Genomic DNA, 26,010 nt, shown 5'->3' on the forward strand with positions numbered 1-26,010 from the left:
ATTACTGTTTATTATTGATCCTTATCAAAATCCGTAGAATAGGTGTCGTTTAAAAAAAAAACTAAGTTCTGCTCTAAAGAACTTATATAAACATAATTGATTAGGCTAAACAGTTATACTAGCTGACCACTGTTACCCATAAACAGATTTTGGTAACGAGACAATAGGTACTACGAAATTGGATAATTTCGGCAGTGTACAAATGATGCAATAAAACAGTAATTCATTATTTCGCAAGGGCAATCGAAGAAATATACGCAGCTACTCACTAATTAAGTATAAGTCCGTGAACTCGTACATACTTTGTGAGAGAACTAGTGACAATATTATGTCTGAAATTGAAATGGAACCGGTTTTAAACCCCTGATTCAGTAGTTAGGAGTTAAGTTCATATGCCTTCAAGCCGACGTTTCTAACGCCAAATTGTTAGGTAAAATGATGGCTATTTCCTCCACTGTAAACTCTTTTTAGTTTGGAGATAAAATGTTTACTATAAAAAACTAGTTGACGCTCAGTAGATACTCAACTAACAGATTTCAATTCATAAATTATTTTATTTATTTCAGAAAGAAATTATGATGTATTTTAACATAAGTGAAGTTGAAACTAATAAACAAAACAGATAAAATGATAAACAACTGTCTACTTAAATAAATGGTTATGAGTAGTTGATATAACCGTGAGAGAAAAAAAACACGCAACTGGAACTTCCACATTAATAAATATTAAACAAAAATGACAGAAAACTAAAATCTATTCGAATGTTAGTGTTAAATACTTGAGAAGAAAATACAGTAATATGGTAGTTATATACTTCACCTCTGTCATTAGTCAAACGACAAGTTTGTAATATATATTCATCATATTATATTACAACCATAATGTTATAATCGTCTTGAAGAAAACAACCATATAATAAAATCAAAGCTAAAAGATATAACTGAAATCATAATTCAACAATTAATGAAAGCAGATCAATTCAGGTGACAAATGAACAAAAGAAGAGAAGCAACAATACATCTTAAGAAGGAATAAATAAAAGTAACCCGACAATCAATTGCTCATCAAACAATATTACAACATAATAAGCTCCATATGGAAGGATACATAAATATCTATGATTCATTAAAAGTTACATTTCATCTGTGCGTTTAAAATAAATGCATAAGAGAGAGAGAGAGAAATGCAAATAAGATATATGTATATCACAGTATATATTATGTAATGAGTTCCTTTGGGATTTGAACACGCGCTCAAAATTGAAATTGCACAATACATTATGTAAAAATGAAATTTGTAGAGATCCAAGTTGTAATTAAACGTTTATTGACTAGTGAATAAGATAAAAACTTATTGACCAAACATACACATACAATAACATAGAAGGACGGTAGTTTTCTTTTTACAATGGATACGTATATTTAACCATCTTTTAAATTTGCGTATTAATATCACAAAGCATAGTCAATCAGATAGATAGTCTAGTAAGTTAGTCATAAATTTGAAGAGAGATCACAAACTTATTGGGGAATTTAACCATGAGGCATAATATCTTTAGACAGGAGTTATTATCATATTTTTTTGAGGGTAAGACAAAGTGAGAAGATTTTTTGAAAATGTAAATTTCGCTGAAAGTATCATATCAAATTGTCGTCATTACAAATATAACTTTGGGAACCAAGCGTAAAATGATGGGTAAATATTATGGTGGAAAAAAGACAAGACAAAAAAATTAAAAAAAAAACATATACAACATAGAATAATGAAATGCAAACAATGAAAAAGCACTTTTTTCATTTATTCAAAATAAGCAGAATAGAACTATTGTAACAGTCAACCACTAGCCCATGCGTGGAAGATTTGGTTGCTATTCAATTCCAGTAAAATTAACTGTTGCAGTAACTTGAGCACCAACGCCGGGACCACTTGACAAAGCATTATTCGAATTGATTCCACTACTACGTTGCTGTTTCTTTGACTTTTTCTTATCACCACGAAATAATTCACGATAAACATCAGATCGTAGGAAACGACAATAAGAATCGGATTTCATTAAATGAAAAATGTGTTCTTCAGCTGCTTCAAAGCAATAACGATTTGGTGTTGTATTCGATTCACCATCTATTTGACGTCTTACTAGATCAGCGATTCTACTGTCAATATTTATTGGTTCTACTGCATTTGGAGCTAAATACTGTTGATATATATTCATAATGGACTGACGAACTTCACGCAGTGGAGCACCTTTAAGTACCTATAAATGGAGAGATTATAATAAATTAGACAACAGTTTACTTTTTTGCTTGCATTATAACAAAAAATATCTCTTAGATACCACAACAAACAGACATAGCACTCAATTATATAGACTGAAGTAGATGAACTCGTGATCAATAAGGCTGAACAATATTGAGAAAGCAATCAGGATCGAACAAATACTTCAAAGTCACCCACTCATATATCAACTTAGAACGACTGTTAAGTATATAAAAGCGTCTAACAATACAACTGAAATACACATAATATTGAGATTCAAAACAACGATTTATTTAATGAACGGTTTATTATTGTAAATGGGTTTCAAACTCGTGAGGTATATGTGGCGATTAACGCGTCTGTGCGTCTGGAAAAAAGAATACCAGTAATAATCACGTTAAGATTAATTACAATATATGATAGCGTAAATGACGGTCGGTAATTGTGTTTGAAGCTAATAATGACCATCAACAATCCAAACAGGGACTAAGAGGACAAAAATATGGAAACTGTTGCACCTAAACAAAGATTTAAGAAATGCACAAAAGCTAGGAATTGTTGTTACAAGAGTTAAGAGAACATAATTACAGCAATAGACGCAGTAAATGTTATTAGTTTATGTAAATACCTCAGAATATAGCACATCGATAAACATACATTGCACCATAAGTCTAAAAATTATTAGAAATGAAACTGTTTATTGAATAGTAACACGTAGTATAAAGCAATAAAAAAATAAGTCAAATGAGGAGAGAATTTAGAGATTTCAAGTGAACCTAACAATGACATTTGTTGAACCATAATTAAGCCAGAATGTTAATCAGGAACCGTATAATGATAAGCTTTCGTGAAGGAAACAGTGTTAGTTATTCAAAGGGCGTTGAATTGGTGAAGAAAACATTCACTTGTGAATGGGGGAATGAAATGACAGAGCATGAGTGCAGAAAAACACTGTATTTTATCGTAATATTTAATAGGGTTAAGATCATAGTGGTTAATGTTTAATTTTCGGGTTAGAGTGAATAACTTTGTCTAGATTAAGGATTAAGATTGAGTTAAAATTAGGGTTATGATTTGAGTTAGATCTGGGATTAGGGTCAGGTTTAGGGAAAGAATTGGTGATTAGAGCATCTTGAAATTATAACCATTAGTCGTGATCTTTGCACCAAAATCTAACGGTTAAGAGCTTGTAGCAAACCTATACGAATTAGCTAATAATATAAAACAACGATATATTTTTGGTATTATATTATAATTCATTCATCTATACTTATTCTTTTCTGACTAATCAAAATAGGTCGTTCGACAGTATAGTTTAACTTTACCTTGGTAACCTAAAACTGAAGAGTAGTGTGATACAATAAAAATTTAGAAGTGGTTCTTGCTTTATTTGTTTATTTCAACACATAAATATTGGTACAAAGGGGCAACGAATACACACAAGTCACTTGAATTGTGTGTGGGCTATGATACTACCCGGGTGCCCAGACCGAAGCTAATACTTAGCTTTAAAAAAATGCTGATAGGTCTATTAATTTATTCAGTGAAATCTCCCCGTCTACATGAAGACTATTTTTTCAACAATAACAGATATTGTAGTAAACGCAAAATATGAAAGAAAAATTGATTAAGTGGATGGTTGATGATAGGCATTATGTAGGACAATGTAAATGTATTTCATGTGAAATTTCTTTTAAATACAAAACACTTTCGTAACTTGTTAGCGGGACATAGACTGGATTAAAGCATGCTCAATGCATGATTGCTTTGGTGCACGCTGATTGGCTTATTATTATCCGAATCAGCGTTAATCAATACTTAGTGAACACTTTAGAAATCTTCTCATGTGAAAAACTATAAATATACTAACGTTTTCCCTATTGCACTTACTTGCTTCTTACTTCCATCTAACCTTGTTATTTGGAATATAATCTCTTTTCCTGTACAACTGTGTTCTGATTTGGGGGACTTGTTGAGTGAATCGGTGTCCGAGAGTACTAAGCAATAGGAATAGCTGGGTTATAACCGTAAGAGAGAATTATAACATAACTACATGTATCTTACACACAAAAATATTTTTTTAAAATTTGATCTCAATATTTTGTTCTGTATATTTTACTTTGTTTCGCGTAGACGATATCCAGGTAGATTAGTCGGGAACTTTTTACAAAATCATGAATAGTGTTATAGTGAACTATAATAAATCATTAAAAACTAGACAAAAGTCAACTGGAAAAAAATTCCATGAAATTATCATTTTGAAAATTTCAAATTGTGTCAACAAAATTGAATCCCTAAAACCGGTATCTTCAGGGTTTGATTTTTAAGGACACTTCAAAATTTTCTATAGATACACATGCATTTCATATTGTATCATGGTCAATCGGATTTAAAATAAACTTTTCCGATTTTTTTCAAAAATTTCCTCTCCTAATTTTTGAGGACTGGGTTGGCTAGTATGGAATTGCATCATTCCCCGAAAATCCAACCCGAATCAAACAAAGGAGAATTTTAGGTTGATCGTCATTTGAAAATGAATGAATTCATTAGTCTCTACTAATGGATTATGGACATCATGAGTATTTCACGTATTCACAAATATTGATAATATATTTTGATATTGATTAGAGGTGAAGTTGAGGAGGAGCATTTCGTCCTGTTTGGTACTTATTACGTTGATCTTGCTGTTTGCAATGCGTGCTAAGTCTGATACTCAATTCTAGATTTTCCAGAAAAGGTAATAGCTGTTATGAATTGGATAACAGTCTAGTATTTTTGAAACGATGGGTATTGGATCAGATTTCCAGTAAAATTATCAATATTAATTTAAGTATAAACACACTTGACAAGTCCCAAATAAAATGAAACACCCATCTTAGATTTCATTAGTACCAACTATCGTGAAAATGCATAAATAATTACAATAACAAAAGATTTCTTTTTCAAGTGGCAGTTTCACTGGTTAAAACACTTTACATCCAGTCGTTTGAGTTGTAATTTTGGATCCCATAATATACACTACTTCAGTTTGATCAACTGGATAATACCAGTGGTTCTTCTACAAAGAGTTCTACTTAAAATTGGGTACATAAAATCATACTTGGTAAGTGAATAACAAGTATGTAAATTGCTTACTTGACATCCTTGCCAGAATCTGAGATTTTCTGCTGAAAATTCTTTTTCTAACCAACGTTGAAATTCTTCCAAACCAACTGGATCTTTTAATAGTTCATGAATTGAGAAACTCCAACGTTTAATACGACGAATAGGTAGATATTTTGGACGTAGGTCCGTATTCCAATAATCAGGATTATCAGAAATCCAAGGATTCAATGCACTAACTGGTTCTTGATTAGGATCATAGACTGAAAAAAAGAATAACATTTAAAAAATTAGTCGATTAAAACTAGCGTGCATGTATCTTGATTGATCTACCAAAAATAACTAATGTTCATCAAATGATTTAAAGTTCGAACCATACACTAATCACTTTATTCTGAATAGTTAAGTAGTAAACGTTAATGTCATACTGTGGTGTGAGCTATTTATATCCATATAAGTAGCATATAACGATAGTCAGGAATAGAATGTATTTCAGTAGAAGATCGTGAAGGAAAGAACAGGAACGGAAAGCGATTGGTATGAAAATGCAGGAACAGTGAAATCTGAGACGACCGACTGATATTTGCAAAGAAACAGTCAAGTTTGAGACAACTGATTGATATTTTGCAAGTATTTACTGTATGGTTCTCACATTTTAGTGAGATGTTCTGTAATTTCGTGTTCAAATACATTCGACTGTCCCCACTTGTGTTTTTGTTCACTACAATACATTTGATGATTCCCTTGATAAATTTGAACAAACTAAACACGACAAGTTATATACAGAATAAAATGAATTAAAGGTTATTTCAAGGATTCACGTCTACTGTAAACAGTCATAAACTACAAAGAGTAATATAATTATACATCAATTTCGGTCTGATTAACAATAGTTTGAATTTTTTCGTTGTTGATAATATGAACTGAAATTGATCAATCGCCTTTGGAATAGGTGTATCTTGAGTTGATTGCCTTGATAATACTATTGAGTAACAAGTATTTACGTATAGTTGGATAGTGGTTAGTAGAGGGATTCAGGACACGTTTCATCTTATTTAGAACGCTTCGGCTAGAAGTAGCTGGATCTGTGTGTTGATGTCCACTATGGCACTCAAACCCAACACATTCTGTTCAAACATCTAACACACAACCTACTGAGTTCAATTAACCACTAGCTTGAGGCCTTTTTAGAAAAAAAATTATTGTTAGGGAAAATGGGTTTTGGGACTTAAGATTATGACGTATGTTTGGATTAAAAAAATGACGAACAAGACACAATCCGACAGATAATTGATTCTCAATGATATAACGTGGTTGTGATCACTTTTATGAATTAGAATTATTAACGCGAGTTTTCCGAATGAATTGATATAAAAGGACAATGAAACTGGTCAAAGAATGAGTTTAAATACCACTTTGGCGTTCATCTTGTTGTGCTAATGAGATGTGGCAACCTGGATCGATGCATATATGTGCCTGGTCCTACGTTGTAAATGACTGACTGACTTATCTATCAATAAAGACATGTTTATAAAATGTTCGATGTAAAATAAACATGAATATAAAGTAATTGAAACACGGTTAGTTAAAAGATGCAAGTTCTGTAAGTTATTCGCAAGCTAACAGAACTAACATCTGACTCACAGACTTAATTTTAATCTTACGTATCAGTTGTTTAAATCAATACAACTCTTAAAAACAGAGGTTTCATTTAACATATAAAGCTAATGTGCGAAATAGAATGGGTTTTAACTCAATGACAAAAACGAATGAATCTTAAGTTATAAAAATACTATAGTTCATTATATGATATGTTAAATAATAAAAAGTAGTCTTCATAATGATTGGAAGTTTTTTTCTTTGTTGACAGTCATCTCAGCAGGGAGTTGCAACAACAAACACGATAACATTGATTCACTCGAAGTAACACTCAACTACAAATCTGTTAACAATATATTCAGTTGATGAATCCATCTGACAACTGATCTTTTGTAAGATTAAACTACTTCACACGAATCATCTGACTTATAAACACCAACACCCTAAACCCAGTCTTCAACGGACATGATGTTTTTTAAAATTAAAAATCACAGAACGATCAAGAGGAAATTAAATAATTCATTGGAGACTTAATCATGATTTATTGAATGGAAATTAGGAACACTGAAGGGCATTGAGTTGAAGTAAGTTGTATTTTGTGTGACAGCTAACAATACTATCCAACTGATTAAACAGAAGTAGGTGAAGGAAGACTCGGGAACCTACGATCTGGTAGTTGAAAGTCTAACGCCTTAACTACAAAGCAGCTGATTCATTAAACAGCTTAAGAAACTATATGACATGATAAAATAAGTCCTACTTTTTATTATCTACAATCATATTAACGCTGATATTTAGAGAGAAAAAAAAGGAAAATAATTAACTACCCGAATTAGGTGAACTAGCAGTAAGTACTCCCATATGTCCAGCTGATCCATGTCCACTAGAAATTTGACCACCTGTCGAGAAATTATGTGCACCATTTCCTGTTCCACTGCTGGTACGAGCTAATGACATTGAAGTCAATGATGTGATTCCATTAAATCCAGTAGCTGAAATACTACGAGTATGGTGAATTAATTTATCACCGGATGTACGTAATATAGATGTTGGAGTAGTGGCAGTGGTAGAAGAATTAGTATTCACATTTAAACTACCTAACGCCAACTGGCTAGTAGAAGAAGCTGTATTCGGTTGATTTATTCCAATTGTAGACGGTGCAGAAAAACCAAGAGATGTTGACGTAGATAAAAGTAAATCGAATTCAGAATACTGATCGGCAAAGTTCTGAAACAGTAAACAAGTGAATGACAAAAATAATTACCTACCTGTTATGTTTATAAGAGCAACAAAAGGAAATAAGAAAAACGGAAAAAGAATATTCTTGGTTAAAAATAAATAGACTGATATCATGTTTTATTATCCGTTCTTTCTAGAACTTAGAATATTGAGAATTCAATCAATTTTATCAATATTGTGTCAGCCAACTCCCACATTACTCTCTGGATGTCATCTTATCACATGCCAACTGGTGCAATTGGACTTAATTTGACGATGCAATGAGTGTATTAAGTAAGCTGAGAAATCTGAAATGCGCCCCCAAATGCCCTGGTATGGCCGAGAGTGGGGAGAGTTCGCTCTCCCTCTTGAAATGCTCTCACACGGCCACGCGTATACAGCATTTGCCAGGGAAGTCCTACTCATTGCCTTCTCGTGGCGGGGGTGTTGTCTACGAAAATGAGAGGACGAAAAGCGAATGTCCGGAGCTTTAACCGGATTCCAAATCAATGGTGCACATCGGCTCCAGTATCCTGCGGGAACAAATGGCGTATGAACCAATCGTTGGTCACCGGCTACCATGGGACTGCATCTCCTTATGATGCTCCACTGCCTTGTGGATCAGACCTTCAGGTCGAAGGCTCGGGGTGTGGCCCTCTAAGAAAACCATCTGCTTTGGTTTGGGCACCCGGGCAGTATCACAGCCCTCACACAAATCATATGAGATTTGTGTGGCGCATACGTATTTGGTGCCTCCTTGTACCAATATCTGTGTGTTAAAATACATAAATAAAATCTGAAATGCAGAATAAATGTAACTCAGTAGTAGTCCTTGACAGTCTTACATTGTAGATTGCAAGTCATACCGTTTGGTTTGTGAGCTCTAGTGAGACTATGACCCGAATATCAGTGTAAACGGAGTGGAATTGGAAACTGAAATTTAGTGACCAAAAGTTGAAAACCTACACTAATGAGACAAACTGTACATTTTAAAATCAAATGACTATAAGTGGGTTAACGAACTACGTGATATAAACATACTTGCAAACTCTCAGCAGCTTTAGATGATTTAATTCTTGTACGTGAACAAGTATGAAGTTTGTCTATCCTATCTCGTAGTGAAAGACCATCCAAAACGGAGAATAAAATAGATCCATCTAAAATATACAGGAAAAGATGAAAAATGGAAAGGGAAAAAATATCATTTCCCTTCGTTTTTATATGAATCAAAATGCAAAGAATTCAAAAAAGATGACTGATTAGGGAAAAATTTTCATTATCAGTCAGCCTCAAGTGTTCTGAAAAAGTGTTACACTAGAGACAATAATTCTTAAGGATTTGGACACTTTACTCTTGCGAAAATCAGTCACACTAAAATACACCACATGATTTCTACAAAAGACAGTGTTATGTGGTGAAGATAAATATATAATCATATATAAAAACATAGATCACGCATTCCAACATAACTCCGCCTATTTTCGATAAAACAAAACAAGTTGTGTAGTTACCACCTTACTTCAAAATAGAAGGCACATTTGGCGACTGGTGAATTTTACAAATACTAGGAAAGGTTACCAATAATAAGTGTTTTTGACCCTAACATTGGATGTAGTAGGTTCGAATCTCAATAGAGTATCAGTTTCTTGAAAATTGTAGATAAAACTTGGTGACGAGCATCAACCAGTACAAAACATAAATCCAGGTTTATGTCAGTTGTTTCCAACTACCTAACACATTTGTAAGGTCTTCCTTCACTTTACTTACCACTATCATGTAGTACTGAAGACTTGACGCACGTTATTTTCGGGATAACTTTGTTTAAACTGATGGAAAAAGTGACACACACGAACAAACCTACTGTAAAACAGTAACAGGAATATAGAAAATCAAATGTTTTCATGTATATAGAGCCTCGAAATGCCCTGGTATGGCCGAGAGTGGTGTCACCATCTTGAAACATCGACTTCGGTGGCTTGGACATGTTCTACGAACGTCGTTCCAGGGAGTTTCACGTCGTGCATTATTTGGGACTGGTTGGAAAAAGTGGAGAGGTGGTCAGTGCATGACATGGTGTTGTGATATTAAAGAAAGTTGTTTACGACTGGCTTCTGTTGGTTCTTCACAACTCTCTGGTTGACGTCTTAAAGATGGTGCAACACAGTGGCGATTCTGCTGTAACCTTCTTTTACTTTCTTCATAAAAAGTGGTTTTAACTTCCTTAACTGAAAGAATTCTTCTGGTCGTACCTTTCCGTTACCCCCATTATTATTATTATTATTATTATTATTATTATTATTATTATTATTATTATTACAGTACCACACACTAATCTGTGGTTGTTATTGTTTTTTTTCTTATATGCACCTTACCTTTTTTTCTCTTCCCATTCTCATTGTTTTGTGTGGCACATATATATCTGGTACCCCTCTTGTACCAATATTTATGTGTTCAAATAAATAAAAATCATGTATTTAGTGAGTAATACGACGAATCATTAAAAAAATGTCAAATTTGTTTGATTCGATTTTTACTGCTTTTCACTGGTGAGATAACTTTAAATCGTATGCTAAGCATACTTCTTACATTCATTTAAAGAGCGATAGTGATATATATATCCATATTTAAAATCGAAAGTTGAAATGTTACTAATTTATAGACAAAATTTAGTGAAACAGATTGAACCATCATGGTATTCTGTCTAAATAGTTGTTTTCACTTTCTTTAAAACTTATGCAAACGACTGTAAGTATAAAATTTCTTCTACTCAGTCCAATTTTAAAACCAGGAATGAGAGAAATGATCTGAAATCTGATACATATTGACGTTTGAAGCATTAGTAAGAGAACAATGCACTACATTGATACTAAGTTTGACTTAGTCAGCCAGATTGTCGTATGGATAGAGGAAAATTGAATAAGTTACTATATACAACACATAATTATTTGAAAATTTAATAATTTACATAAAATTGTAACCTGAAAATACAAGAAATGCACTAACCTGGGCCACTCGGAATAGGAAAATTTATAGGACGAGATGTGGTTTTTTTAGGGCGTTTAGCGCGACACAATTTACGCATATCAATATCCGTTGTATTGATACAGCCTGGTGGTGGTCTATGTAAATCCCAATAGGCTCGTTCTTGTGATTCAAGTACCAGTCTCTCTAATTTATCTCTTTTCTTATCTACTTTAGCTTCTGATTCTGCCTACACAAAAAGTAGGAATTTTATATTACACATACATATATGAGTGATAATCAAAAATTTAATGTATCATACAAAAGAGTATGAATTGAGTAACTCCATAAGTAGTTCTGTGCTTAATAATGATCGCTGTAAGGAACTTTTGAAGGATCTGCACGAAATATCATGACAGATTGTTTTTATTTACGATAAGTGAATAAATTACTGGTCAATAACAATCTTTTGAAAGCAAAATTATTAGTCATTTTTTATTAGGTTACAACTTGATATTTTTCAATATTCTATCTTTTCTACTTAATATCAAAGTATAGTTAATGCTCACTGGTATTAGGCATTTCAGTTCTAAACAATGACTTACTATTGCCCAGGTAGTTGAGTAGAATTGTCAACATTTAACAGATCTGACAAACAGATAATGTAATCAGGAGACTAAATTCTATTGTATACGCTTTCTTTACGAAATTTAAACACAATTTTTACTAAGAATACTAGCTCTTCATCTAACGAAATAACCTTAAGCAGCTGATTGAAGGCGGTGAAATGTAAAACCTAACAGATAATCTAGACATTTTGGCACTCGGTTGACCAAAAATGTGATCCCGACTACATACGTCAGTGAAAAACTCGCAAATAATAGCTTAACCTAAATGACGAAGTAAGAAGTGCTGTTTTAACGGCAACCTTGCATATTTTGCGAAACTCCATGTTTTTTTACAAATGGGTAATAGGTTAAATTTTTAAGTGAATAAGAAACTAGTTTCTAGGGCTCTATTTTCAACCACTAAGTAGCAGGTTCAAAAGTACTTTCTTTACGTGTTTAAGCGATTGAGTACCAGCGTTAGTCACCATGCAGTGAATCAAAATCAGTATACAAATCTGCGGTCAGATAATGAGTTGCGAAAATTATTACGAAAGGACTGAGTATTAATCGTAAAAATTAAAACATGCATTTATTGAGAGACCATTTGGAAAAGCTTCAGGGTCGATCTACCCGTATATAAATGAACGCCCTGGTGTGGCCGACGGTGAAGAGAGTCAGCTCTTCCACTCGAAATGCTCTCACATGGTTACACGTATACAGCCACTGACAGAGAAGTCCTACTCACTGCCTTCTCGTGGCGGAGGTGTTGCCTACGAAATTGAGAGGATGAAAAGCGAATGTTCGGAAATATTATGATTAATTTATAACCCCCAGGTGCCCTGGTATGGCCGAGAGTGGTGTAGACCCACCCTCCCTCTCGAAATGCTTTCACACGGCCACGCGTATACAGCCACTGACAGGGAAGTCCTACTCACTGCCTTCTCGTGGCGGGGGTGTTGTTTACGAAAATGAGAGGACGAAAAGCAAATGTCCGGCACTTTAACCGGATCCCAAACCAATGGTGCACATGGGCTCCAGTATCCTGCGGGAACAAATGGCGTACCAATTATTTATGTGTTCAAATAAATAAATAAATAAGGTCCACCTAGGTGAGTCGAAAAACACTGATCCCTAATCAATGGTGCATATAAACTCCAGGGTCCCTAGGGAACACATGGCGTGTGAATCTATTGATCACCAGCTACTATGGGACTGCATCTCCTAACGTTGCTCTACTACCTAGTGAATTAGACCTCTAGTTCAAAGGCTCGGAGAGTGGGCCCCTAAAAAATCAATCTGCCTTGATTTGAGCACCTAGGTAGTATCCCAACCCTCACATAAATCGAATGATTCATATGGCGCGCATATATTTGGTGCCTCCTTGTAATAATGTTTAAGTGTTTAAATAAATAAATAAAAAACTACCTGTATATAAATGAACTCCCACTTATGGCAGTAAATATTTTGTAAACTAGCCAGGCGTTCAGCTTCAAATCCAGCCAGTTCCAATCTTTGTTTGTTTTGCATGGTGCGTTTACACAAATAAACAGCATAATCTGCCGTATCTGCCTCCATGCATCGACTTGGGTAGAGGAAAGGAGTTTGAAATCGATAGTACGTATGTCCATCATTTTTCACAGTGAGTACATGATCATCAATGCAAAAAATATAACCCATAGACGCAATACGACTAGCAATATGAACGGCTTCAGTAACATCACTAGCTCCAATGTGTTCCATCAACCAATGAACAATATCACTACCTAAGATAAGAAGTAAGAAACAGTAAGTGCTAATATATTAGATAAGGGTAGTTTAATAGTTCAGTTAACAATATAAGTAAGTTTATTTTGAAGAAAATCGATAAAGCAACTTATTTGGGGGTCACATAAACCGATAAACTTAGAACTATCAAGTCAATAATAATCAGTGTTCCTAAAACATATTCTACGCTAAAAAAAACACTGTCAAAGACGACTTTAAAATCAAAACACGGAGGGATCTCTTTTCAAAGAATTTATCATCAAGCTGTACAATCGTATATATATATATATATATATATTATAACAAAAAATTTTTAATCATTTTATTATATTCACTAAATCTATTGTTATCATTCGTATTACATAATCTAGTATTATAATCTTTCCATAACGTCATCTTGGTTAATTGTGTTTAAATTTCCTCACAGAATTAGTACTTTTTCATATATATACCAAAGCTGCTACCTTGACGCGGTGGTCGGGCTTGCCTATCGTGATGAAGCAACCGAGCTATATTGGCTGGAACATATGTTCCTGTAGGTTCTACCATGCCAGGCAGGTCGATTGGAGAACGGTAAGACTAAAAGCAGCAACTCAAGGTCTGAGGGCGAAGTCGTACTGCTGACCGTAGAGAGGTGTGACAGCAGTAAGGTGATTCCCTCGGACAACCAGCATGACAGCGATGCTGCCTTCCCACAAGGAGGGGTGGGGTTAGAAAAGGTCAACCCTAAAAATGTCACACCTCACCTTACCTCACGGATTTCCGTCTCCGGCGGTAAGGCTCTTTAAAGAACGGAGCTAACACGTCAAAAACCTTCCACAAAAAGGCCGTGCGCGACCAGCCTCAAGCAGTTGTCTCTTGGGCTCTGCGGTCACGCTCCCAGGTCGTCAAGAACAACACTAATCCAATTTCCTTTTCAGGTTCCTCAAGAAATACCCTTCCACGGTGTGGGCAGCCGGGAAGTGACATCAGCCCTCATACCTGTAACAGCACACGAGACCAAGTTGGTCACATTCAAATCCTTCCTACACCTCCTAATACCTCTCTTATCTCCATGACTAACCCTCCTCACGTCTCTCTATCACCTCGCACCGCTAGGGCAAACGATTCGAGTACATGGAACGCTATTCCTGGTCTCCTGAAACCACGATCTAAACTACACGTAGGAGCTTTTAACGTACGAACACTTTGCCAAATAGGACAGCAGGCTTCCTTAGCTAGGACTTTAGAATCTCGCGCCATCGATGTGTGCTGCGTCTCCGAAACGCGCATACAGGATCCGAGTAGCGTCATTCATTTGACCTCACCATGCCAAAATAAAGAACCGACTCGATTTACGCTTCGTGTATCTGGAAGCCCTGATTCTGCTTCCCGTGGCCTCGCCGGCGTAGGTATAGCATTGAGTCCTAGGGCAGAACTAGCTCTCTTAGACTGGATCCCAGTAGACAGTCGTTTGTGCGCTGTCCGACTGAACGGAACAGTAAGAATCCGGAAAGATAGGGACACTCGTCGTTGCCTCTTCGTCGTCTCTGCCTATTCTCCCACTGACTGCAGCTTAGATGATGTAAAAGATGAGTTTTACAGAAAGCTTTCGGGCCTTCTCCGAAAAGCTAAGCGCTCGGATGTAGTAATAGTGGCCGGTGACTTTAATGCTCAAGTAGGTAAACTAAGCGATAGGGAAAGACACCTAGGTGGATCTTATGGTGTCGTGGCTCAAAGAACAGATAATGGCGACCGTCTGTTGCAGCTATGCTCAGATAACCGCCTGTTCCTTGCAAATACTAACTTTAAGCATAAGGAAAAACATCTTTTAACATGGCGACCCCCTAATTCGTCCCAACGTTGGACCCAAATAGATCACATCGCTATCAGCCACCGATGGAGGGGCTCGATAGAAGACTGTCGTTCATTCTGCAGCACATGCCTAGATTCAGATCATGCTCTAGTACGAGCGCGTATTTGCTTGCGTCTTACTGGACGTAGGAAAGACGCTGCGAGGAAACCTCTTAGGGGCCTACGTAATGATAGTCAAGCTAAGAGTATATTTCAGGAACAACTAGGAAAACAGTTAGGCAGCCATGTATGTGATGCCCACCCCGAGGCAGCATGGAATGATATCCGAAAAGCTGTGGAAACAGCAGTGATATCTGCTAGTAAGGTAAACCAGAAGGTTAGGGAGCAACACTGGATCTCAGCAGCATCTATCGCACTGATAGATGCTTGGAAACTCATTCCACCTGACTCTGAACATAATGAAGAGCAGAGTCAGCTTAAGCGCAAGCTGAAAAGAAGTCTACGCAATGATCGCGAACAGTGGTGGGTAACGAAAGCAAGAGAGATGGAAAAGGCAGCGGCAGTAGGTAATAGCAGACAGTTGTTCAGACTCGTTAAGGAAACCGGAATTAGGAACCCGACCGTTAGCGAAACAATCTCAGAGAAAGATGGACATATTATTCATTCTCAATCCAGGAGATTGGATCGATGGGCAGAACACTTTAGGGATCAGTTCAACTGGCCTTCAGCCACACTTCGGTTTCCCACGATCTCCAGTCAACCTGAATGGCAAGTTAATGTAAGTCCTCCGTCCCTTTACGAAGTTGAAAAAGCCATAGGAAATCTGAAACGAGGGAGAGCAGCAGGCCCTGACAGGTTTACTCCAGAGATTTTTAAGGATGGTGGTCCAGTATTATCAATGAGACTAACCGAGGTCTTAGGTAGAATTTGGGAACTGGACGTAATTCCATCTGATTGGTCTCAATCACTGATTGTGCCAGTCTATAAGAAAGGACAAAAGTCCTCTTGTGACAATCACAGAGGAATCAGTTTGACTAATATAGTGTCTAAAATATTAGCTTCAATAATACTTCGACGCCTAATCAAAGCTCGTGAAGAGCAGATTAGAGAAAACCAGGCCGGTTTTCGACCTGGACGTGGTTGTATAGATCAGATATTCACACTACGTCAGGTTCTAGAACACAGACACACATTCAGACGCCCTACAATGGTGGTATTTCTCGATCTTAAAGCAGCATTCGACTCTGTTGATCGTGAGGTTCTATGGCAGTGTTTGTCACTGAAAGGAGTACCAAAGAAGTATATTAACCTTATAAAGGCTCTCTACTCGAACAAACCTGGTAGAGTGAGAGCTTATGGCGAACTGTCATCAGAATTTATTACCTCAAGTGGTGTTCGTCAGGGCTGTCCACTCTCCCCATTCTTGTTCAACTTTGTCACTGACGTACTTTTAGAGATAACACTCTCCTCATCTAAATTTACAGGGGTTGAACTTCTACCGGGAGGTTCACTTGTTGACTTAGAATATGCTGATGACATAGTTTTATTTGGTGAAGACGCTGACAAAATGCAGAGTCTTCTGACCACTCTAAGCAACAATGCAAGCATGTTCGGGATGCGATTCTCTCCCTCGAAATGCAAAATGTTGCTTCAGGATTGGGTTACATCGACACCCGAACTAGTGATAGGGAGTGAAGTAGTTGAGTGTGTCGACCGCTTCACTTATCTTGGAAGTCTCATCAGCCATTGTGGTCTGGTGTGTGACGAAATCTCAGCACGGATACAGAAGGCTCGACTAGCTTTTGCCAACTTGCATCATTTATGGCGTAGGCGAGATATCCGTCTATCAACCAAAGGACGTGTTTACTGCGCAGCAGTTCGTCCCGTCCTAATTTATGGCAGTGAAACATGGCCGGTAAGAGTAGAGGATATTCGTAGGCTACTAGTATTTGATCATAGGTGTCTTCGAAATATTGCTCGTATATCATGGGACCATCGAGTAAGTAACACAGTTGTTAGGAAACGGGTACTAGGTAAGGATGACAAATCAATTGACGAAGTAGTGAAACTTCATCAGTTGAGATGGCTGGGACACGTGTTACGTATGCCCAACGACCGACTACCTCGACGTGCTATGTTCAGTGGTATAGGAGTAGGTTGGAAGAAAGCTAGGGGCGGCCAGATCAAAACATGGCACAAGTCCATGAAGTCACTGACAAGTGGTCTGAGTCATGTTGGTAGGTGTAGACTACCTGGTTGGGGACCACGAGATGATAGCAACCGATGGTTAGAGACCCTGAATGACATGGTTCAAAATCGTTTGCAATGGCGCAGGTGCATCCACTCTTTGTGTTCTCCCAAATTCTAATCTTCTGAATTCTTCATGTCCCTTTTTTCCTCTTTCCAAATTTATTTCACTGGATTATACTCTTTAAATAACATCTCCAAACCCTAATCTTCCCGATTACTGCTTATACTCTTGCTACCTCTACCACTACGGGATTTGAATCGACAACTGCATCTCTGTGCTAAGGTGGTGTGGCAACTCGAACTGATGTACGTACGTACGAAGTTCCACGTTGTTACTGACTGACTGACTGACAGCTTGATAATAAATTCGTTGAAAAGAGATCCCTTCGCTGAACTTCGTGTTTTAATTTTAATGTTTAAAGACAACTTTGTTTAAAACCTTTTGAAGAATGATCTGTCGCAACAAAATATGACAACGACATAGTACATGGATAACGAACTATTTTGAGAGAGTGCAAACAAAGAATGAGGTCTTCATAATTTGGTTAAGTGTGCCTTTTCAAAGAAATTTGAGATCGGACTGATCATTATGATAATTAAAGACTGTATTGCACACAAACTTAGTTGAAAAACAATGTTTGGGGTGGAATTTCTCGTCTATTATCTCACTTATAATATATTAACTCTAGTTATCATACCTTAGAGATTAAGCCGGGGATACTTAATCTTCATCCGACACTTATAAACTGTACTGCCTGAATCGTTGGCAAAAAAAAAACAAATGACTTACAGATGCTAAAAAACACCATTCGATTTTCACAAACATACAGATAAGTCACCAAATCCATATAAACGGAGTATTCGGTTTACATATTGCCATCTTAAAAATTAAGCCATACGGCTGGATCACTGGGCAACATATATTGAGGCTGATAGTAGATCGCTATGAATAGAGTACGTCAGTGGAGACGTTAGCCCACACCCACAGGCAACTCGAACATGTTATGGTTCAGTAACCATCATCTACGACAATGAAAAGCTTGTAAGAAACTTTGTATTAGCTTTTCCACTCGATAACATCAATTACTGACCATATCACTCAGTGATGTTCAAATTATACAGAACGATCAATATACTAACTGCCTTAAGATAGGGCTGAGATTATCTCACTGAATTAAAGTGCACAGGACGGTTTTTTCAAGACTCAGATGAAATTAGAAGTTTCACCGGTGCCCCTGGCCATAGAGAAGGGTTAAGTATGTACTTAAGGTTATGTATACTGGCTAATTTTTGAATCCATATTTATAGTACGACAGATGAACGAAATTGGAAACTAAAGGCAGTTATTTATCACACTTAGGAAGCAAAGTACAGAAACCTTATTTAAATAACGAGACCTATTAAACAGAAAACTGTAACTGACCGGTAAATGTGCTAGGAATTATTGACATTAGACTTTTAACATTGCGGACGGGAATTCCATCCTCTTCTGAGATCATCTGATCAACCAATGCTTCTAATTTTTGCCAAAGATAGTCATTTGGAGATTGACGGTCATCCAAATCTGCGGGCAATAAAACTAAAATGAAGTACAATACCTTCAGATGCTATCTTTTTTGACTGTGCACATTTGACGTTTAGTTTTTGGTCTGCTTCGCAGTGGAAATCACAGGCTTGAGGAACACTTGATGAAACGCAGCTTTTATTCAGACACTTTGCGTCAATTACGGAATGAGACTCAGACTTTTTTTCGGATAATCCCGATGTTTTACAGGCTTTAGGAAGGCTAGATGGGGAATCACAGCCAGTATCAACAATTGGTGAGTATGGTGCCTCACTTCCAGAACACTTTGAGACGCTTTGAACCATGTTTTGGACATGTCTGCAGGCCATACTTCTCAACTGGTTGACCATACCAGAGGGTGACAGAAAAAAGGAGCGACCTCAAATTTGTTTGAGGAACCCGCAGAGGTCATTGTAGATTCATTCTTCAGTAGTAAAGATAAGAGTTCTATCGACCCATATTATTCCTTGCAGTTCGTAACACTGTAGAGGTCCAATCTCGTTTTGAGTATATTAACAGAAGGTGCTGGTATTATGTGTTCTGGTAGAGAATTCTGGTAATTCACTACGAAACTTAAGATGTAGACAATTTGGTCTCGGTTTTTGAACTTTCTTCAAATGTCCTCTCAAATAATCAGTCGCAGACGGAAGAAAAAGATAAGACATATTAATAACAAGTATACGATGAGCCAATATTGGATCACTTTGTATTCTACGGTAAGATAACGGAAATAAGTTAAAGTGTCTCAGTTTGTCTTCATAAGATAGGCCAGATAGACTTTCTACTGTTTTAGTCCTACATCGCCGGACTCATTCCAATATATCCACCCCATATTTGAAACAAGGACTTGCTGCTCGAATTCCATATTCCAAATGCGGATATAATAATCCAAACATTTCGTCATCTAAATACCGAAAGGACCTACGAATAGACCATAATACCCTTTAGCCTTTCGTTAGGATTTACTTCTAGTGACCACTTATCCATCCACGCCACCAATGAGCTAAGATCATCCCGTAATACTATTCTATATGCCATCCTGTGTATGGTTCTTCAAATCTTTATGTCATCGGCGAGGAATAGAATGGATGATTTTGCTACAGTTGCTAATTCAATTACATAAAGCAAAAAGAGAAGAGGACCGAGGATTGTACCTTGGAGAACTCCACCTTTTACATGTACCTACAAGGAGAGAGCTCCATTTACCCTTACCCTTTGACTCTTGTCATGGAGAAAGTTTTTTATCCAGTCTATGACTGTATAATGGGTCCCAGAACTTTCCAGTATGAACTTAAGGCCAGAATAAGAGGTTTTACCAAAGGCTTTACATAGATCCACGAAGACCACACCTACAGCGATATTCTAATCTTTCGCCGCAGCCCAATCTTTTCTTGCAACAAGAAGATTTGTCAAACATGATAGGTTTTTTCGAAAACCATGTTGTTCCCTGGATAAAAGATTATGCCTTTCCATACAGCTATCTGAATAATTTTTACATTGGTTTTAAAACTGCACTGGTTTAACTAACAAGCCGATGGTTACTAACTAAATCTTCACTCCCAGCCTTATACACCGGATTAATTATTTAGTCTTTCCAGTCTCTGGGCAGTCTGAACTGCCACAGAGACATACCAAACAGTATAGCTAAAGGTCCAGTAATTACATCTGATATTGCTTTTATAATCCTAGGATGAGTATCATCAGGATCACTGGACTTACCAGGTTTAAGATGCTGGATTAGCCTTAAAACAGTACCTTTCTCAATGACTACAGGGTCCATCAGCCAGCCGCCGCGATCACAATGAAACGTTAGTGATAGAAAACACTTCACTGGAACACTCCGTTAAAGCTTCAGCTCTTTCGGTATTTCTTGTCAATATTATCGAATTAGTAGCAAAGGTGATGAAATTCCATCACTTCTGTGAGTTCTCTTTTTTATATAAGAGAATAACTGTTTTAGACCATTTTTGCAATCCCTAACCAACTGTTTTTCACATGACCATCTAGTCTTGCTTATTAATGCTTTACAAGTATTCCTCACCTTACAATAACTGGGTCTGTACTGTCCTAAGCCAGTAGAAACGAACATATTCCAGTGCTTTTTTCTATGCCTAAGAAGTTTTTGAGTTGTTTAGTTATCCATGGTGGATTGTAATTCGGTCTACGTGGCACCATGTATGGTATGGACGAGCACGTAACTGAACTAAACTTGCTTTCAAATATAGACCATGCTTCTTCAACTGATGAGTCAGTATCTACTGCCCAATCTGTCTTAGCAACGCACTCCTGAATGGTTGATATGCTAGCTCTCCATACATTTTGGGAGAGGCTTGACCTGATCGTATATCAAATCGCTAGCTCTAAATGTGAATGACAAAACAGCGTGTTCACTATTCACTAACGGTGAAAGAATATTTTGGTTGGCAATATCCCCAGTCTCATGAGTGATTACCAAGTGCAACAGAGACGAACCTTGGTTTGCACCAAAACGTGTGGATTTGGATACATGCTGTACTAATGCATGCTCCATTACTGTTATCAAGAACCTACTATCAAATGAGTTTATAGATCCTTCCGTGGTCATCTTAGTTCAACTGATATCAGGTACATTAAAGTCTCCTAGTATCAAGCATCTGATATTTGCACTCCATAGCTGAATATGCTCTGAAATAAAGTCATCAGCTAAGCAGATTGGGCTTAGATGAACATAGAGTATAAATGTACAACATCTGATAGTAAGCTCACAGCTATTAACTTCACACGTTCAACTATCATGGGATTCGTAAACAGAGGAGCGGATATTTATAATATTGGCTATGAATAAAAGGCCGCCACCTCCATTACTTCATCTGTGTCCATCACTTCCTACGTAGTGGTATCCGGATAATTCTAGAGTAATGTCAAAGTCATGAACTAACCAAGTTTCCTTCACAGCTACAATGAGTGGCCTTAATTCGTACACCGATGCTCCTAGTTCATGGAATTTATTTCTTAGACTACGACCGTTGGTATATAAAACTCCTAAGAGGAACGGCTTAACAACACAGGCTTTGATAGCATTCGCTTCCAACAGCTGATCATTTGAAAACCCATTAATCGGAGTTTTCCTCACTGTTTTGCCGAAGGGTTTCTAGTCCAGCTAGTTCTGTCTTCCCTTTCATTCTACTTTCAAGAGGTATATCAAGTCTTACTCAAATGTCGGTATTGTCGTAGCTGCGGGCGCTACTTAACAAAAGATCAAGTTGCTCCACCGACACTAGGATTATCTCGAGGGGTCTACATGGTCGGGGTTCAACACTGTCGTCGGTCCTGTTACTCACTCTTACAAATATTTTGACCTGAACTCCTCCAGAGTTATCTGGTAAGATGCTACGGATATCAGTGTTTTGATAATAAAAGAGAGTTCACGGTTTCAGAGAGGTATGATGGATATCATGTCTCTTTAGGAAAATGAAAGGAAAAATAAATCAGAATAAGAGTGAAGGAGTAGCACATTAAATAGTACCCTTCAGTTTCTAAGAGGCTATAGTAAACACTGGACACTCTTCTCAAAAGTTAACCGGAATTCGCTATTACTGTAGCATCCTGTAACGAGTCATGCATTTCGCTCATTTCAGTTACGAGAACGTTTGCACGGATTTATGTATGAGCACATTAGTGTTATATTTTAAATGAACGCCCCATTGGGTGAAGCTTTTTTAACAAAATAAGTTAATGATTCATTACAGTGTAGGGTTTTTTAGCGGATAAGTAACACTGAACACCGGTCCCTAGTTCGACCTTTTTAATCCAAAAGTTTCAAATTGGGAGCTTCTATCTGAACTGGCTAGAGCTTGTCTCCTGTGAAATCAAATAAATTTGGTTCTTCAATGATCACGGTCTATTCGAGTCTGGGGGGAACGACGATGTAGGGAGGATAGTTAAAGTAGACCTACTGTGCAGTTAGAGTTTTTTAGTATTCACATTTTTCATCAGTTCTTATAATTTGTACAATCTCCATGATTGCCTGTAAAATCTCTGTATTAAAAAAGTAGCATTTAGCCTTCCATTCCTGTTTTGTGAACATATAGCATGACCAATTGGTTATCACTCACAAATACATTGCTCAACATATAGGCCATTCTAGTTTCTGAACAGATTAATCTACTCATTTTTCTGAGGCCATATTTTAACCTTGTCACCTATTGGCTTACTAAGTTTGACTGTTTTTATATGATCGTATATGTGTTAACTACTTATCCCATTCATTATATGTCTGTAACTTCTTTTTGGTCTGGATATAAATACTGAGTAACGGTAGACTGAATTGAGTTCACTTACATGCCTTCTCAGATTCGTTTCGCTTCTTCCTCTGAGTGTCTCTGTGTTGGGGACGTCAGATCCCTAAAACTCACTTGTGATAGGACCTAATTTTGTAATTTTATTTGGAAAATTTGAACTTCTTTGTTTTCGCGCCAAAAGCGCTCTTGTCACCTTCATGTCGTATTTCCCACTGGGAAATATCCTAAATGCTATTAGTCCGTTGCGTCTTTTAGTATTCTATTTGGCAACTCTCCCCAAGGACGGTTCTGTACCATATATATATACTTTTTGAATGGTGTTTGTTGTTATCGCTCGTTCCTGGCTGTTTACAGAATATGCTTCCCCATTCCAAGCTTGGACTTCTTCCTCTAGTTAGCGGGGCTGGGACGCATCAATAGCTAGCTTATTGGTCTTTGGTCACCGAGTCTTTGTTCTCGTTCGCAGATTGAGTGAACTCGTGATAGCTTCAACCCTGGCACTCTGATTATTTGTCCCGATCAAAAATTGTAAGAAATATACCTATTCAAAAGTTATCTGAATCCGTAATTCACTAACTCCATTCAAGTCGATAAAAGAATCGAGGATAGTCGACATGTATATTTCGATGACAATCAGCATACTGTCCAACTTGAGTCAGATACAGGGTCACTAAATTTACTTTTTAGCTTAGGTCAGAGTTACTTCGCGGTTAATGTGGATTACCATTTCACGCATCTAGGATTGCTTACAAGACGCGTGTAGCGGAATGACTTGTGAAAGTTGCTACTGTTGACGACTGAAAAGGAAAGATCCTGAAGGTCAAATAAACTTCAGTCCTGTAGAAAAGCAACAGAAAGCAATCAGGAACCGGCATGATTTGTAACACACTTTACTGGATATAAATAAATGACTGAAGACCGGGTGTGCGTATTGCATAAACATTTTATGGTTTCACTCAATCAGCATTTATTCTACCCAGTGCCTTGTTTCGCACAGATACTGTGACTGCGTTCATTACAGCATGTCTACAACCACAACAAGTAGACAGAAGAAATATGTCAAAGTTTTGCCGCCCGATCAATCTTAATAAATCATTCTGTTGATTTATGTACTTGTGTATTTCAGCGTTAAGCAACTACCACCGGCTACTCTGACGCAGTCAACAGGTACTATTCAATTCGTTGTTTCCACCTTAAACCATCTGAGGCAAAAAGTGACCCCAACACTAAGCTTTCATCTGACTTATCAAGGTAAATATGACCCGTAATGTCATAAACAACATATTTACCAAAAATTGAAAACGTTGTGAGTAACGTGAGTCTTCTGAAATCCTGGAAATATTTGAAATAATCAATCATAGTGTGCTACGTACCACCGATACGGACAGATATAAGTAGTATTTATTAAAAGGTGGATGTAGAATGCCTACTAGTAGATCGTTGAGAAGTCTGAATTAGAAGGACCAGGTAGAGAATAGATGGTAGTTGTAATAACAACAGAAATGGGAGAATCATGAAGCATTCCAAGGACAACTGGATAAAGATATGCGAGTAATGTATTTAAAGTACGGTTTTTATATCTTATGAAGGCACTCTATGGTTTTGCACTTGTCAATAAATTAGTGTTCCCCACCTTAATTCTCGTTCACCACAATAGAATAGTATAATTAGAAGTGAAGAACCTGCGAGTTATTGAGTGTCTAATTAAGTACCTATAAGGATGCCGTGAGTGAAGACTGCTCTACATTACCAGACAGCCTCAAGATACCAAATGTAGTAGCCCAGGGTTCGAACAATTCTATTTCTTAACATTCATTGGTCCTTGACATGCATTTTTGATTCCCAAACTCTTTTGTCTTCAAAATTCAAATTTACGGACAAAATGCAACGAAAATAGAACTATGATAATTAGAAGTATTCGAAATGCTGTATTAACTAGGAACTCCCGAAACTGCGATTCAAGCCAAGTGAAAGTAGGTGGGCACAAACAAACGTATTGCATTTAAAATTTGAAATCAATCAAACCCTGTCAAAGATCTTCATAATGTGACGTGGCGGGGATATAAGATGCAGCGACATCCGCTAGCAATTTATCCATTCGAACTAAATTGGTCAAAATCTACTTCAGTTGCTTTTAGGCTTTTATTTAGACGAATTAATGGTCGCCACAGGTTTCTAAATATGAATACAAGTTGGACTGAAGTCTTAGGGGTTCCAGATTCAGATGGTTAATTCATATAGCATTTCTTTACAAAACGCCGATATTTTTTCTCCTCAATAAACTAACGAGACCTGTTCTAGGTCCTTCACTCCTTATACTGTATATAAATGAACTCCCAAGTATAGTTGGGTCCCTGATGCTACCTTACGCTGATGATGTAAAAATTTGGCGAGAAATAACAGGCGACGTGGATGAATGTTCACTTCAGACAGACTTAAATGTTCTGGTTAGGTGGTCTAAAAACTGACTGTTGCTTATCAATGCAACCAAGTGTGTCTACATGCACGCTGAGGGTACTAAGATCATGATCTAAAAATTACGGCTTAGTGCCGCGCGGTCACAGCTAAGAGGCTTACAACCCCATGGGCTTTAAGATGAACAAGTACCAAGATG

At 37.0% G+C, this 26,010-nt stretch overlaps 1 protein-coding gene across 2 annotated transcripts; it reads right to left on the bottom strand.

Moving 5' to 3' along the window:
• Positions 1-237: 237 nt before the first annotated feature.
• Positions 238-19,575, bottom strand: RGS7_1 (Regulator of G-protein signaling 7; the record flags this gene model as incomplete). 2 transcript variants are annotated; one of them, XM_012940590.3, is made up of 9 exons in its annotated part: positions 1,868-2,254; positions 5,392-5,621; positions 7,785-8,184; positions 9,217-9,332; positions 11,179-11,386; positions 13,170-13,507; positions 18,976-19,116; positions 19,151-19,495; positions 19,572-19,575. In XM_012940590.3, the coding sequence occupies 9 exons, from the start codon at positions 19,573-19,575 to the stop codon at positions 1,868-1,870; spliced, it is 2,169 nt and encodes a 722-aa protein (XP_012796044.2). The 2 variants fall into 2 exon arrangements, with proteins under 2 accessions (XP_051069787.1, XP_012796044.2); XM_051213785.1 differs by lacking the exon at positions 19,572-19,575 and having other exon boundaries at positions 238-5,621; positions 11,179-11,382; positions 13,170-13,503; positions 19,151-19,520.
• Positions 19,576-26,010: the final 6,435 nt, after the last annotated feature.

The sequence above is a fragment of the Schistosoma haematobium genome, chromosome 3 (genome assembly GCF_000699445.3).
Source record: "Schistosoma haematobium chromosome 3, whole genome shotgun sequence".
NCBI classification, from domain to species: Eukaryota; Metazoa; Platyhelminthes; class Trematoda; order Strigeidida; family Schistosomatidae; genus Schistosoma; species Schistosoma haematobium.